Source organism: Saccostrea cucullata, unplaced genomic scaffold, assembly GCF_032062105.1.
Source record: "Saccostrea cucullata isolate Sc308-1 unplaced genomic scaffold, CSIRO_AGI_Scuc_v1 ctg1162, whole genome shotgun sequence".
Lineage (NCBI taxonomy): Eukaryota > Metazoa > Mollusca > Bivalvia > Ostreida > Ostreidae > Saccostrea > Saccostrea cuccullata.
In genome coordinates this window covers 202,493-219,931 of record NW_026923682.1, presented here as the reverse complement: position 1 = coordinate 219,931, position 17,439 = coordinate 202,493, and the positions used below count along the sequence as shown (strand labels likewise).

General features: G+C 37.5%; 2 protein-coding genes across 2 annotated transcripts in view; both read right to left on the bottom strand.

Annotated features, from left to right (window-relative positions):
- Nucleotides 1-670: 670 nt before the first annotated feature.
- Nucleotides 671-7,257, bottom strand: LOC134264660 (uncharacterized; the record flags this gene model as incomplete). The annotated part of the gene is made up of 4 exons (XM_062746923.1): nucleotides 6,513-7,257; nucleotides 4,307-6,362; nucleotides 1,243-1,425; nucleotides 671-1,086 (listed from the first exon to the last, which is right to left on the bottom strand). Coding segments are annotated over exons 1-4 (3,400 nt in total), but the record flags the coding sequence as incomplete, so codon positions are not given.
- A 3,010-nt stretch (nucleotides 7,258-10,267) lies between these two features.
- The window catches only part of LOC134264659 (transient receptor potential cation channel subfamily M member 2-like), a 48,513-nt gene continuing 41,341 nt past the window's right edge, over nucleotides 10,268-17,439 (bottom strand). Inside the window, exon 21 of the mRNA XM_062746922.1 lies at nucleotides 10,268-10,482. Coding sequence (XP_062602906.1) covers nucleotides 10,268-10,482 — 215 coding nt within the window. The remainder of the gene's footprint in view (nucleotides 10,483-17,439) is intronic.

Genomic DNA, 17,439 nt, shown 5'->3' with positions numbered 1-17,439 from the left:
ACTCAACACACTGATCTGAGATTTGTCTCTGGGATTTTTGAATAAGACTAAATAATGAGCATTCAAACTAATGGTGCGATGAGAGGCGGCTCGATCAAATAAATTCTGAGTGATGTAAATCACACTAGTATTCCGATGATGCGCTTTACGGGTAAACCAATCCACAATAGATTCGATGGCTTTTCCTCCCATCATGTCGTCAAAAATGAGTAAATGGGGCACACTCAAATTGGCTACTAATTTCTCGTCGTCTTATGGAATATTCAGGATGAAAGATACCTTCTCTTTTAAAGAAGTGTAAGCGGGTTGCCATTCCCGATAACACCAGACGATTTTTTCGGGCATGGGGGTGATCCAGTCTATATTGTTCACTAATGTCTTGACGAATTCTGTTTTGCCCGATTTCGAGGGTCCAGCAACCGCCATGGTAAATTCGTGTTTCAATTGAAAAGAAGGGAGGGGTGTCTCCTCGGAATACATGTTGATCAATGAAGGAAAAGTTGGGTTCAGGGTCTTATTTATAGTTAACACAGAAATAGGCGTTTGGACTGTTGAATCTCGGCTCGACAGATGGGGCAAAACTGAAAGGAAGGAGCACACAAAGCACAGCAGCATACGTGTCCGCAAGGTAGAAAAACGATTTGTAATTCCTCGTCTAAACAAATGTGACATTTTCCTCGAGCCTGGACGTCTGGTTCTGGGTTCAGTAGAGGTTTGATCTCAGATAAAGGTTTATATCCCTGCTGATCTAAACCCGCAATGAACACATTCATCACCCACCCTCGTCCCTTATACAGATTGATGTAAGGACAATTGGGGTTCCAATAAGCATGTTCTGCATAAGGATCGTCCTCGGGATCCCAATTAGAAAAAGTAAATCCACAATGAAAACAGGTAGCGTTATCTTTCACTCCCCTGTAGTAAAGCCCGGCTCGAGCTAGGTCTGGTATTTTTCCTAAGAGAGGTTCTGGCCATCCCTGCTCAAAAGTAGCTTCTCTCTTTGAGAGCCGAGCATACTGGGGATAACGCATGGGTTGATCTAGCAATTTCTCAGTCATGACTGAACTTTTGATTTGTATTGCTCCCCTTTTTATAGGGAAGAAAAACAACAACACATAAAACAACAATTCAATTTTTTTTTTTTGTAATAACAAACAAACAAACATATCAACATATCAATAACCATAAGGTAAAGTGTTATAAGAGGGTAACAATTGTCTCTTATCATATACAATTCTATACTTTTTCTCTAATGGTTTGTTCACGAGCTCATGATCACGAGTCCTCTGGATTTTGTCGGGATAAGGGACTGTGACTTCCTCTATTTCTCCTTTGAGCATTTTTTCTAAAGTCTCTGGGCACACGATCTGGGAGGTACGATAGTTGAGAGTGATTCCTTTGACTTTATGAACCTCGGTTCCTTCCCTAACAAAAAAATACTATAGTTAACTATAGTTAACTATAGTTAACTATAGTGATAACTTTGACACTTTGAAAACTTTGATTTACTATAGTGATAACTTTGACACTTTGAAAAACTTTGACGAAAACTTTGACACTTTGAAAAACTTTGACGATAACTTTGACACTTTGAAAAACTTTGGCGAAAACTTTGACACTTTGAAAAACTTTGGCGAAAACTTTGACACTTTGAAAAACTTTGACGATAACTTTGACACTTTGAAAAACTTTGGCGAAAACTTTGACACTTTGAAAAACTTTGACGAAAACTTTAACACTTTGAAAAACTTTGACGAAAACTTTGACGCTTTGAAAAACTTTGGCGAAAACTTTGACGCTTTGAAAAATTTTGGCGAAAACTTTGACACTTTGAAAAACTTTGGCGAAAACTTTGACACTTTGAAAAACTTTGGCGAAAACTTGGACACTTCGTAAAACTTTATAGAAAACTTTGACATTTTGAAAAACTTTGACAAAAGCTTTGACACTATGAAAAACTTTATGGAAAACTTTGATACTTAGAAAAAGTTTATCGTAAACTTTGATGCCTTGAAAAACTTTATCGAAAACATTGACACTTTGAAAAACTTTATCGAAAACTTTGATACTTTGAAAAACTTTATTGAAAACTTTGACACTTCGAAAAACTTTATCGAAAACTTTTACACTTTGAAACAATCGAAAACTTGAATACTTAGAAAAACTTTATTGAAAACTATGACACTTCAAAAAACTTTATTAAAAACTTTGATTCTTTGAAAAAACTTTATCGAAAACTTTTACACTTCAAAAAACTTTATCGAAAACTTCAAAACTTTGAAAAACTTTATAGAAAAGTTTTATACTTTGAAAAACTTTATCGAAAACTTTGACACTTTGAAAAAATTTATCGAAAACTTTTATACTATGAAAAACTTTGATGAAAACTTTGACACTTCAAAAAACTTTGGCGAAAACTTTGACACTTTGAAAAACTTTGACGAAAACTTTGACACTTTGAAAAACTTTGGCGAAAACTTTGACACTTTGAAAAACTTTGACGAAAACTTTGACGCTTTGAAAAACTTTGACGAAAACTTTGACGCTTTGAAAAACTTTGGCGAAAACTTTGACGCTTTGAAAAATTTTGGAGAAAACTTTGACACTTTGAAAAACTTTGGCGAAAACTTTGACACTTTGAAAAACTTTGGCGAAAACTTTGACACTTTGAAAAACTTTGGCGAAAACTTTGACACTTTGAAAAACTTTATAGAAAACTTGGACACTTCGTAAAACTTTATAGAAAACTTTGACATTTTGAAAAACTTTGACAAAAGCTTTGACACTAGGAAAAACTTTATGGAAAACTTTGATACTTAGAAAAAGTTTATCGTAAACTTTGATACCTTGAAAAACTTTATTGAAAACTTTGACACTTCGAAAAACTTTATCGAAAACTTTTACACTTTGAAACAATCGAAAACTTGAATACTTAGAAAAACTTTATTGAAAACTATGACACTTCAAAAAACTTTATTAAAAACTTTGACACTTTGAAAAACTTTGGCGAAAACTTTGACACTTTGAAAAACTTTGGCGAAAACTTTGACACTTTGAAAAACTTTGGCGAAAACTTGGACACTTCGTAAAACTTTATAGAAAACTTTGACATTTTGAAAAACTTTGACAAAAGCTTTGACACTATGAAAAACTTTATGGAAAACTTTGATACTTAGAAAAAGTTTATCGTAAACTTTGATACCTTGAAAAACTTTATCGAAAACATTGACACTTTGAAAAACTTTATCGAAAACTTTTACACTTTGAAACAATCGAAAACTTGAATACTTAGAAAAACTTTATTGAAAACTATGACACTTCAAAAAACTTTATTAAAAACTTTGACACTTTGAAAAACTTTGGCGAAAACTTTGACACTTTGAAAAACTTTGGCGAAAACTTTGACACTTTGAAAAACTTTGGCGAAAACTTGGACACTTTGAAAAACTTTGGCGAAAACTTTGACACTTTGAAAAACTTTGGCGAAAACTTTGACACTTTGAAAAACTTTGGCGAAAACTTGGACACTTCGTAAAACTTTATAGAAAACTTTGACATTTTGAAAAACTTTGACAAAAGCTTTGACACTAGGAAAAACTTTATGGAAAACTTTGATACTTAGAAAAAGTTTATCGTAAACTTTGATACCTTGAAAAACTTTATTGAAAACTTTGACACTTCGAAAAACTTTATCGAAAACTTTTACACTTTGAAACAATCGAAAACTTGAATACTTAGAAAAACTTTATTGAAAACTATGACACTTCAAAAAACTTTATTAAAAACTTTGATTCTTTGAAAAAACTTTATCGAAAACTTTTACACTTCAAAAAACTTTATCGAAAACTTCAAAACTTTGAAAAACTTTATAGAAAAGTTTTATACTTTGAAAAACTTTATCGAAAACTTTGACACTTTGAAAAACTTTATCGAAAACTTTTATACTATGAAAAACTTTGATGAAAACTTTGACACTTTGAAAAACTTTGGCGAAAACTTTGACACTTTGAAAAACTTTGACGAAAACTTTGACACTTTGAAAAACTTTGACGAAAACTTTGACACTTTGAAAAACTTTGGCGAAAACTTTGACACTTTGAAAAACTTTGACGAAAACTTTGACACTTTGAAAAACTTTGGCGAAAACTTTGACACTTTGAAAAACTTTGGCGAAAACTTTGACACTTTGATTTACTATAGTTAACTATAGTAAACTATAGTTAACTATAGTTAACTATAGTTAACTATAGTATTTTTTTGTTAGGGTTTGGCCGTCCGGTAAGCATAATTTTTAGGGCCTGCCGACATGAATTTGATGATGTGATCCCCGTCTAATTCGTCGGTCCATTCTCCTAAACTATTACCCAAAGTAGGATTAAAGGCTCCTTCCCGATGTTGGTAAATGATACTGTCCGTATCGAAATAAAGGACCCGATCTCCTAAAGGTTGTAAAGTCTCGTAGAGGTGTAAGCGGGCATGCGCGGTGGTAAAACAAGCCAGGACCACGTTTCCAAAGGGACATTCTTCAACGAATTCCTGTTTGTCTTGATAATTCACTAACATCTTGTCTTCATTGGGGTTCTCTTTATTGTCTAAGAGTTGCATGCCCTTGATGTCGAGCGTCGAATCTTGTAAGAGTTGCTGTAATTCCTCTTCTTCGTCCAAGTATCTGGTTTTGGGTAATAACAAGCGTTGAGCAAATTTTCCCCACAGACAATTTAAAAAGAGTTTAGCAATGGTTCTTCTCACTGGATTCTTCTCGATACTGAGAATGTCCATTCGGATGCCTGTTTTGTCGAAGACTTGATATATGTAATCTTGTTCTTGTTCTGAGGTCTTACAGTCGGGGGGAAATCCGGAGGCTTCCTGTTTGATTTTGAGGAAGGTATCGATGTAAGATCTGAATAAATCCTGACTGCTTTCTTTAAAATGCCATACTTCGTAGATTCGATCTAAGGTATATCCCATGTCTAGGGCTTTATGTAATTCGGTCGTCACCCAAGTACCCGTGAGACTACGTTCCTGGTCGGTGTGTTGACATCGATCTTGAGACGTAGAGTCCTGTCGTTCGGCACACGTGCGACATACGGGAAATAATAACTTGCCTCCCGTCCGATAAGGTAATACGGGGTGATAGAGGTCTCGGGGAGGTAAGACCCGACAGTGAATGAGACCGAAATAACTTCTCACGTCCTGAAACTCGTCTGTGATGATCTCGGGATGCCCTACGGGAAATGGTCTGTGTTTCAACACGTAAGGGTATAGGGAACAAACGTCCACGTATCTCATGTCCCCTTCCTCACAATATAATCGGGTGGCATTGGTCCGACCTCCGTACAGGGCTTCTCGAGGTTTCAAAGGATCGGGAATGTCCAGGTTTCCTACAAAATGCTGTAAACTCACATCTTTTTGCACTTGCTGATCGAAATCGTGCTCCCAGATACCACGGACGGTATACCCCATGTTTTCTAAATCGCCAGTCCTTCTGAGGGTTTCTTCGTGTAATTGCTGGTAAGTAAATTGGGTCCTATGAGGATGAGTTTCGGTCTGTAAACTGGGATAGCAGGTGGGGCATCCGTGCCAATAGCACCCGTAAAATTCGTAGACGGTGCGAGTCGCTTCCTGGTATCCGTCGACGGTATAATTTCCGATCTGGATTTCGCCCCCGTTTCTGGCATGTCGTATGTGACATCCAGTCTGTTGACTCATCCAGGTGAGCCATCGACAGGCTTTAGCCGAATATTGTCGTGCCGGTTGATACCCGAGGTTCGGAATGATGGCAATGGTGTCTTCAGGCATGAATTGTCGACGGTAGGCTAAATTAGCAGCACTGGCAAAAGTGATGGATTCCTGGAAAGGGTCCACATTGACCAAACTCTTGAGGGTAGCTCTAAACTTTGCACAGCATCGGCGTAAAATGTCGACGTCCGAGACACAATACCCTACAAACTCTTTCTGGAAATTAAATACTTTTCCCCTCTGTTGTTCGTACCATTCAAAAAAAGCCCGTCGTCCACTGATAGACATTTCGTCCGGTTTGTAGAAAGCTGCCGGTGGATAAGGTCCTACGTAATTCTGGTTCTGTTCCGTATTAAAAAAGTGAGGGAAATAGCCTTTCTTCAATTCGTCGAATCCGAAAGCTGAGGGCATCTTGGCTAATGCAAAAGGTAAGAAACTATACGAGTCGATGAATTTCAGTCCGCATATTTCCATGTATAAGATCTTACTGCCGGTCATGATGACGTTAGGTTTCAGGCAAGAGGAATGCACCAGGTGATTCAAAATGAACTGTCCGTCGTAGCCTTTGAAGTTATGGGCGATGATGATTGCCTCGTCGTATACTAAAGTGGAATTCTTAGTACCTGTAGTGGGTTGTAATAACCAGTCCATGAACTTCTTTAAGGTGTCTGGTCCTTGAAATAGGTGCTGACGGGGTCCCATGTGTTGACAATGAGGACAGGGTTGGTCTATGGGTAAGTGACTGCAATGTTGACAGACGCGGTGTGCCACACACAGATTAGGGATGTGAATGCCGGTTTCCTGAGTGCATTCGAAATCGAAATAGATGTAAAACTCTAAGGTCCCTTTCCCCTTCTTCTTCTTCTGGGGCTTCTGTTGTACGTAGCACTGATGATCGGTATCAACGATTTTCTTACAGATCTTACACTGTTTCTGTTCTCCGCATTTGTGATGAGGGAATAATTTCTTAGGTATCCAGGACTGACACTTCTCGCATTGTTCCATTAAATTGCAGACAGTAGTGGTGGTCTTCTTACTATGGGGTCTTAAATGATTTTCGTAGCAGGTCCTGTTCTTAAACATTCCATGGCATTCCTGGCATTTAATCTCGATCCCTTCATCGGGACAATTAGGGTGTTGTCCTAAACAAAAGGTACAGCGATGAGGACACTTGGAACGATGGTCTGTGACATTCCTGTACCCCACGTCGCAATGATCACAGTAATAGGGGTTCCCCGTTACTCCAGGCATGGATATGATGGCATCGTAATGATGGTCGTCTAACAATATGTTTAAACAAGTTCCGTCTCCCCAGCCTTTGAAGATGCGCTCTAAGGTGAGTTTAGTCGAAGTAGACTTGAACTGAAATATTTTCAGTCGATACTGAGGAGCTAATACCTCTTGTAATTTCGTCCACTCTGCATATCCACAAGCTTGAGTGATATCACACTCGGCCTGTTCCATGAGGGCTATGGCTTGGTTCTTCTGGTCATTGGCTCTTACATCTCCTAATCTCATGCGTTTCCATTGTTTTTCCCATTCGGGGTCTGGATGTTCGGGTTTTTGACTGTGTAATCGAGTGACGACGATGGCTCTAGCTAAACAAAATTTATCCCAGGGATTGATGATCCGAACGATGGCTCTTTTATTGTTCTTAAAAGTCTCCTTATTCACTTGTAAATGTTTGGTTCTGTCTCCACCACTTCCCTCGGGATACTTGACCCGAAACATATCGAATTCCATGCCCCCGTCGCCCAGTTTGAACTCCTTTCTGGATTGTTGCACGGCTTCAATCTTGTCTAAAATGACGTCCTCGTTAAAATGTTTACATTGAGTAAACTCGTACCAAATCTCTGATTCCAGAGATTTGTGGCGTATGTTCAGGCGGAGGTAATCGTTAGGATTACACTGCATTTTCGATTTGAAAGTTTGTAACATGTCTCTGAATAATCGCCGAACAAATCCTCTGTTTTCTTCCTCTGGAAACTCCTTAAAAATCACAGTGTAAAAATCCTGTTGAGCTTTAAATTTTTTAGAGTGCACCCTATGATTCACTGTGACTCGATAATACTGGGATATGGCCTTGGGTTTGGGTGGTGAATGAATAGGTAACTTTGACCCCTCATGCGCCCTAGTCCTTTGCTGTTGCTGTCGTTGTTTTTCTAGTTGAGCTCTTCTCTGTAATAGTCTGGCATTTCTTTTCCGAAGCTTTAATTCTCGCTCTTTATTTTCATCAAGAATATGATCTAATTCTCTTTCCCGTAGTTGTCGTTGTCGTTGTAGTTGTTGTTGTCGTTGTTGTTCTAATTGAGCTCTTCTCTGTAATATTTTAGCATTTTTTTCCCGGAGCTTTAACTCTTGCTCTCTTTTCTCATAAAGAATTCGATCTAATTCTCTTTCCCTTTTTTTCCATTCTAATAATCGCTGAGCATGTAACTGTTTTTCTCTAGTAGAATCCATGACCCACCACAGGCAGGGAGGTGGATCTGACAGTAGAATGAGCTGAAAGTAGGAGAAAACCTGTATTTATACAGTGGATGACGTCACAATGCATAGGTAAGCATATTTTTTGCACACGGCCCTAAACAAACTTGAATCGCTGCCAAGTATTACCTGTGTAGTCAGCATATTTTTTTTGCACACGGCCCTTTACAGGTGATGCAACAGGTATATAAGAAAACGCAGGTAAAACGTATTTTTGCACACGGCACACAGCAGGTATATAAACCAGCGCTGGACATTGACGTTCACACTTCGTTAGCATTCTGAATTCGACACAGGTAAAAAAAATGGAGCAGATAAAAAATTTGACAAAGAAAACAGAGTATTGTTGGTCAGTCAATGGATCAAGCTTTGGAAAATGGATGAAAACTAAAGAAGAAGCGATCCAGGATTTTTATAAACGCCATAGAATATTTAGTCCCAGATACCAAAAAAGAGTGTGGTTGGTAAAAAGAGTGGAATTGGATCCTGAAGATTATGACACCAGAGAGGACCAATACTGTCTGAAAAGAAAAAATGGTTTTTTATTTTATCAAAGATACAAATGGGTGCTCAGTTGTTATTGTAAGGAAAGTGGATGGAAAAACCAGATTGAAAGCTGTTTTCGTGAATTCGAACATAGAAAGAAACAAGGAATTCTTCCAGAGACTTATACAGTGTATATATATTGTCGCATTCCCTTTATTGCTGACACGAAAAACAACATTTGGAGAATAGATTTCTGAATTCTGAATAAAATTGCCTTGTTATCATCTGTCTTTTGTTATTGTTTTCAGAAAATCCAGTTTGAACTGGTTAGGCTAGACTGTCTAGACTGTGAAGCGTGACGTCATAATCAAATTCTTTTGAGTCGCTGCCAAAATCGTAGTAGCAGCGTTGTGAATCGTAGTAGCAGCGTATATAGAAAAATGTAAACACAGTGTACACACCCCGTATAGGACATATAGGGGCTCTGTACTAACCCACCTAGCCCCCTAGGGTTAGGGTAAGGGTTGTACTGAGTTGACCCAGCTATCCCCCACAGACCCCCTAATCTGCAGTCTCTTCACCCACCTATCCCCCCAGGGGCTGCACTCCCTTGACCCGGCTATCCCCCCAGGGGCTGCACTCGCTTGACCCGGCTATCCCCCCCAGCCCCAAAAGTGCACTCAGTTGACCCGGCCATCTAGACCCCTTATACTACTTACGAGTTCTTGAGATTTTTAATTATGACGTTATTAACCTCAGATGTCGAGATACAAGACAGATTTATAGCTCTAAACCTTTGTTATGTAAACAAGGTCTGTGTCATGTTTTTGTTTACATATATATACTAAATATATATGTTCGTTCAAAGTACATAATTTGAATATAAAAGTTAATTTAAATGCGATTCAACAGTTTCTTTAGATTTGCTGAATTTCATTTTGTTATAAATATATTTTCTATTTGTAAACAAAAACAAGGCACGAGCTTTGTTTAGATTATGAAGAACTTTTAAGTTCTGTATCTCGTTTGTTAATCAACAAATGATGTTCAAATTTTTGCTAATCATTAGATGAGGCCTTAGGTAGGAATAATAAATATTAAAATTGGTTCAAAAAATTCAGTAGAAATTGTGTCCATGCCCCTTTAAGAACAGAAATTGATGAAAAAAATGTAAACAGGTAAAATTCTTTGGGACACAACAGCTACATGTACAATCCGTATTTGTTGAACTCCTGTGCTCGGCAGTTGTCGGTATGCATGGCCCTCTATCTGCGCACAGTGCAAATATGATATCTTACCGATAAACTTGTTCGATGATCAATACATAGTGTATCTTGGAAGCTGAATAATCACAATCAGAATTTGTAATCCGAGGAATGCTTTCATCTCATCGATGGTGGTAACGGTCCAACTCTGTGCTTCACACTGAGCAGCTTACGAATCAATGTGGTCCACAAGTACCAGACTTAACGGAAACAAGAGCAAACAATATAACAAAGGATTGCCATCTAAAGAGAACTGATGAATGTGACCTTAAGTATCGACGAAGTCTGGAACATCAGTCTTTCACAACATCAGTCCAGAAGTCAGGATCTCTAATCAGTCTAAGGTCGCTAACAAGGTCAAATAATGTGGAATCTGTGTCCTGGTTATCATGGCTGTCTGCCTCACTTCCAAAGGAATGGTCGCTGTCTGAATCATCCTGATCAAAATCTGATCCAGGCATGGAGGAATCGTCGTCAACTTCTTTGTCTGTATCTATATCTGACGATTCTTGGGTTGAAAAAATGTCGCAAGACGCCATATTATTTATGTTCACGATATTGCCATGTATACGTAGAACGACCCCGACTGATTTTCATTATATTTTCACATGTGTTTTTTTTTATCAAAACAACAAAACCACCCACTTTATTGTAAAAAAAAAACGATTTAAGTATTTTTAACAATTGATTACTCGTTTTTTTTCTTCCGGGGAAATTCAAACATTTTAATATATCGTAATACGAAAGTAACTCCTAAAAATATATTTTCAACTGGTCGACTAAAAACATTTTCTATCATCATCTAACTTGCTTATTTATATTTTACTAGATAATTAGTTTCTAATACATCTAATTGAATAAACTATTTGGTTTTGATATTTTCTGAAGTTGTTTTAACGTGTTTTGCCACGAAAAATCGACAAGTGTTTGTACCACGTGGATTTCGATCGCGGCAAATATCACTGGAATAATGCATGTTGTTGAACTCAAGATACCAAAAAACTGGTAAATCAAATAAAAAAAATTAAAAAAAAACTTTCTTTGCAAGTATTCCCTCTTTCTAATAATACCAAAATTATTCTAATGTTCGCAATATTAAAGAAGTTACTGCAGCCCGGAGGACCGGGCTGCTCGCTCTATACATATAAGTTTAAGTTTTGATGCGTGGGAATTGAGGTGAGAGTAGTTATTCCGAATTGAAGGTTAACTAAACATTCAAAAGATTATACATCAGAATGTTCTTTCCCGTTATAAATTACGATATACAAAATATACGTGATGAAGTACATATTCAAAAATATATATGTTTTTCATATTTAATATATAAAGCTGCTTTTCATTAACTATCAAAAAAAGCGACAGGTCCCCTTTTTTAGAACATTAAATTTTACCTTTCGCATAAAAACGTACGTTACACAGTTTTTAGGTCACCTGACCTATTGCTATCTGTTTTCGTCCGTCGTCGTGCGTCGTTCGTCGTGCGTTAACATTTGAACATTTTCAGCTTCTTCTCTGCAACCACTGAACCGATTTCAACCAAATTTGGCACAAAGCATCTATGGGTGAAGGGGAACAAAAGTTGTGAATTTCATGATCCCTGCCCCCCTGGGGCCTAAGGGGTGGGGCCAAAACCACTAAAATTAATGCAATCTTTAAAAATCTTCTCATTACTCCTGGACATCAAGCTGTCAAACCGTTTGCATGATTGTAATCAGCATTGAGTCCTCTACCAAAATTGTGAAATTCATGGCCCTGGGGTCAGGGGTTCTAGTGCTAGGGTGGGGCTAAATAAGAAGTTAGTGAAAATGCATTATTTCTTTGAAAATCTTCTTCTCTGCTCCTGGGTATTAAATAAACCAACTAAGTACATAGTTTTGATGAGCAATAGTGCCTCTACCAAAATTGTGAATTTTATGGCCCCAGGGTCTAGGGTTCTGGTGTTAGGGCGGGGCTGTATTGATTATATAGTGAAAATACATGAATTCTTTGAAAATCTTCTTCTCTGCTCCTGGGTATTAAATAAACTAATTTTTAAAAAAATTTTAACCTTGCATGGCCACATTTTTTGAACGGTTACGGTTAGGGTTTTCATCCCTCACATATGTATTACTTAAGACAAGACCTTTCTTAAGAAACCAACAACTTAGACCCTTTGACCTTGGAGTTTGACCTACCTTTCAAATAATTATCCTTGGCCATAACTTTTGAACAGGTGGTGCTAATGATTTCGTATTTCACTGTCGTATTTCTTGTAAGAAGACCCGATTTTTGGTAATAGTATATATAATTTGCATTTAAGATAAGTTAAATCTTCGCTTTGTTGCCATATGTGGTCATCAGTGTTTCACAAACACATCTTGTTCCTTATATTGAAAAGAGATAGGACTTTCATATTTGACATGTGCATTACCTTTAACAAGATATTTCCGAGCATGCTATGATTTCTGACCCTTCTACCTTGGCCTTCACGATTGACCATATATCTTTAAAATCAACTTCAGTGATAATTTCTAAATGACATATAATAGGGCGGTCATATTTGACACAATATGTCATAAAATGACATCTCACCCACAAAGACACCGAAAGCAGGGGACCACAATTCTTGAAATTTACTTGTTTATCTTAAATTAAAAAGTGATACATGCACATGTAAATGTGCAGTTTTTATTTCCCTATTTTTTAAGGGGTGACAGCCAAAAATCGGTTTATCAAGATGACCTGCTATGTTTTTTCTGGACGTCGGATTGTTGATCAATAATATTGGAACTTGAACTTGATGGTGTTTTATAAAACCTGTTCTGTGTTGAATCCAGCAGAACGACAGAAGTTATATAAAGGTAAACTTGTTAAAGTATACTGGCTTTGTAAAAAGTATGTCAAGGTTCTTGACATAGAAATATCAATTAAGTGACTTGAAAACCAGATTTCAAACCTGTTATGCCTTTCATTATTTCTAAATATCTTTCATTTCTTTAGACTTTTCTTGTCTTTTATAGATGTCTATGCAGTAGGATCAGGGGTTCAAAAGTAGGGGTAGATGATATAGTGAAAATTCAATATTTTTTGAAAATCTTCTCTACTACTTGATATTCAACAAAAATTACTAGTTATGAAAAGAAAGTGCGCCTCGTCCATTATTGTGAATTTCACGGCCCCAGGGCCATGGTTTCTGGTGTTAGGGCGGGGCAGCATGTATATATTTCTTATAGTGAATGAAGCATATATTTCTTATAGTGAATGAAGCATATGGAGATAACGAACGGTATTCAAGATTAAAAGCCCATAAAACGATACAAAACATGAGCTGAGCAAACGGGGACCTCCAAATCATCAAAGGTGGGATCAGTTGCCATGGAGGAGTAAGCATCCCCTGCCGACCGGTCACACCCGTCGTGTGCTGCTTGTCACGATCGGGAAATAACGGGAAAATCGGTCGTCAATTCAATGTATAATTAATGGACTAACAATTAGAATTTGAAAAAACGTTACTCAGCATTTGACTCAATGATATATTGTTTTTTCTGACAAGGTCAATGTATTGACCATAGACCTTACGAAATGATTACTTCAAAACGAGACTGCTGATATTCTTGTTTCTTGTTTCATCAACTTGTTTGTCAATAATTTATCCCGTTTTAGAAATTGTTCATACGTAGAGCATGTTCATGCGTATCGAATAACTGAGATACATAAACTCCGTTTGCTGGTTCATACATGTAAGTAATGGAAGTAAGGGAAACTGCTCCTGCTATGTCTATTGACGTACTCTGAGTATTAAGTAAACAAACTAAGAATGATGATGAGCAGTAGTGCTTCATTCAAATTATGAATGTCATGGCCTCTGGTTTCAAAAAAGAACCAAATTTGATTGTTGGGAAGTTGTTATATTATGCTCAAGTTACCTATAAGGTCCATAGAGCTCTTTTTTTTCACAGCTGAATGTGGAACTCGGTCATACGAGCCTTCTGTAATGGAGTGATAAATTGGAAGGGATTGGGCACGAGTTGCAGTGGAACAAGAACTTTCTAAGTTAATTTTTATATCTGCTGCAATGGAATTATAGTTTTTTGTCCCCCGCTTGAAAAGTGGGGGATATTTATTTGGGTTTGTCCGTCCGTCCGTCCGTCTTTCTGTCCATCTGTAACACTTTCGTTTCCACACGATATCTCGAGAACCCTTTGAGCTTTTGCAATGAAATTTATCATAGCGACTCCCTATGGACCAAAGAAGAACCCTATTGATTTTGAGTCAAAGGTCAAGGTCATAAATAAGCAAATTCTGTCTGTTATAATACTTTCGTTTTCCACACGACATCTCTAGAACCAATTGAGCTATTGCAATGAAATTTTACATAACAACTCCCTGTGGCCTAATAAATACCCCTATTGATTTCAAGGTCGTAAATTTACACATTCTCTCTGTGTGTAACACTATCATTTCCGGGCGATATTTCAAGAATATTTTGAGCTTATTCAATGTAATTTTATACCAAAACTCCTTAGGACCTCTCTCACCCCCCCCCCCCTCAAAGTGCCCCGCCCCGTTTGTTTCATTAGTATTTATAGTATTACATGTCGCTATTTTTAGCACAGGGGCATGAAGAGAGTTATTGCGTATAAAACAGGTTCTCGGCGGACTTTATGTTCTTATTACATCTGTTAGAACTGTTTAATAAAGGCTAAATAAATCAAACACCATGGATTGTGTAAAAGTTTGACAGTACCGAACATGAATATATACATGTACATGTATGTGACTTCACTTCTGCATATACTTGACTCCGTGTAAAGCGATTCCGTGGTCTAGTGGTATGTTTCTCGCTTCCAATGTGAGAGGTCCCGAGTTCAAGTCCCGGACGGACAACTTTTTTTTTTAGCTCACCTGAACCAAAGGCTCCATTGAGCTTTTCTGATCACATTTTGTCCGTCGTCCGTCCGTCCGTCTGTCAGTCCGTAAACTTTTCACAATTTCGACTTCTTCTCAAGAACCAATGGACCAATTTTAACCAAACTTGGTACAAAGCATCCTTGGATAAAGAGGAGTTTAAATTGTTAAAATAAAGGGCCAAGTCCCCCCTTACAAGGGGAGATAATCAAGAAAAGACAAGAATAAAAAAATATTCTTCTCAAGAACCACTGGGCCAGGAAAGCTGACACTTATGTGGAAGCATCCTAAGGCAGTGTAGATATTAAATTGTTAAAATCATGACCCCCGGGGGTAGGGCGGGGCCACAATAGGGAATCCAAGTTTTAAATCTTTAAAAATCTTCTCAAGAACCACTGGGCCAGGAAAGCTGAAACTTATGTGTAAACATCCTAAGGTAGTGTAGATATTAAATTGTTAAAGTCATGACCCCCGGGGGTAGGGCGGGGCCACAATAGGAAATCCAAGTTCTACATAGAAATATATAGAACAAATCTTTAAAAATCTTCTTCTCAAGAACCACTGGGTCAGGAAAGCTGAAACTTATGTGGAAGCATCCTTGGGTAGTGTAGATATTAAATTGTTAAAATCATGACCCCCGGGTAGGGCGGGGCCACAATAGGGAATCCAAGTTTTACATAGAAATGTATAGAACAAATCTTTAAAAATCTTCTTCTCAAGAACCACTGGGCCAGGAAAGCTGAAACTTATGTGGAAGCATCTTTGGGTAGTGTAAATATTAAATTGTTAAAATCATGACCCCCGGGGGTAGGGCGGGGCCACAATAGGGAATCCAAGTTTTACGTAGGTATATTTAGGAAGAATCTTTTAAGAATCTTCTTCTCGAAAACAACTGGGCCAGGAAAGCTGAAACTTATGTTGAAGCATCCTGCATGTGGTAGTATAGATTCTAAAGTGTTAAAATCATGAAAAGGAAGGGGGTAGGGGGGCATGATAGGTATAGCAAGAGGGGAAATCTGGTAAAGAACTGCATCACCCAAGTTACTCAGGTGAGCGATGTGGCCCATGGGCCTCTTGTTTTAAATACTTTTTTTAAAACTAAATAATAGTATTCAGCACGCGAAATGAAAAATTTACGAGGTCTGACTTGTACAAACTCATAAAATCATCATTACAGTGTGATAAATATTCCATATAAAAAGAATCTTCTACACACATAATAAAGAATAAGCAATTAAATTTTTATATCCATAATGATATATTTTATTTGCTTCAGTATACATGCATGTATACATTTAATAATTCTAATTCTACAAATTCAGTGAGGGGGATCCGACTCCCCCCCGCCCTCCCCCCGAACTGCGCATGTTTTACTTTTTCTTTAAGCGGGGGACACAAATTCTCTGAATTAGCTTGTTTTTTTAATAAACCGCATAAGTTAATTATTTAAAATAGTGAATTTTTTGATGTTATTTTAAACAATTACAGTTTTCTTAATGTCGCATTGCTCAAATTTCAACAGTAGTAAAGCAGCATAATATAAACGTTTAAAAAATATTTTAGGCTGTTCAAAAAATTCTAATACGAGCTATATTCAGGGTGTCCCAAAGCCTATGGTACACTTTTAATCCGTTATAAAAACGTTATGCCTCAAGTTACAGTAATGAAATTCAAAATACATAATGAAATTGTTAGATTTTTTGTGAAGGATTCATTTTTCACAGTTTCCTTATTAATCATTTACATTTTTAGCTCACCTCAGCGAAGTTGGGGGAGCTTATGTAATACCGTCTGTGTCGGCGTCCCAGGTTAAGGTTAAGTTTTTTGGAGCAGTTTTCTTTTTAAGTACTTCTATGTCCTATATTGAGTAGACATGCATGGAAGATGCATCTAGTGTGTTTCATTGTACAAGTCAAAGTTTCAGATGCTGCAATTTCAGCAAAGGAATGACCAGGTAAATGTTTTTGGAGCAGGTTAACAATTTTTGGTGCAGTTTTTGGTGTAGGTCTCATTTCCAAGGAAATATAAGCCCTATGTTGACCAAACTTGCCTTGATGGTACATTTAAGGATGTACACTACCATACTTGCTTCGGATGCTGAATCTGACCTAAATTTTCCGGTTGAGTGAACAGGTTAATGTTTTTGGTGCAGGTCTCATTTCCGAGTAACTAGAAGTCCTATGTTGACCAAACTTGCAGTGATGATACATCTAAGGATGTACACTACCAGACTTGCTTCGGATGCTGAATCTGACCTACATTTTCCGAGTGAGTGCACAGGTTAATGATTTTGGTGCAGATCTCATTTCCGAGTAACTAGAAGTCCTATGTTGACCAAACTTGCATTGATGATACATCTAAGGATATAAACTACCAGACTTGCTTCGGATGCTGAATCTGACCTACATTTTCCGGTTGAGTAAACAGGTTAATTTTTTGGTGCAAGTCTCATTTCCAAGGAACTCTAAGTCCTATGTTGACCAAACTTGCATAGATGATACAATTTAGGATGCATACTACCAGACTTGCTTCGGATGCTGAATCTGACCTACATTTTCTGGATGAGTGAACAGGTTAC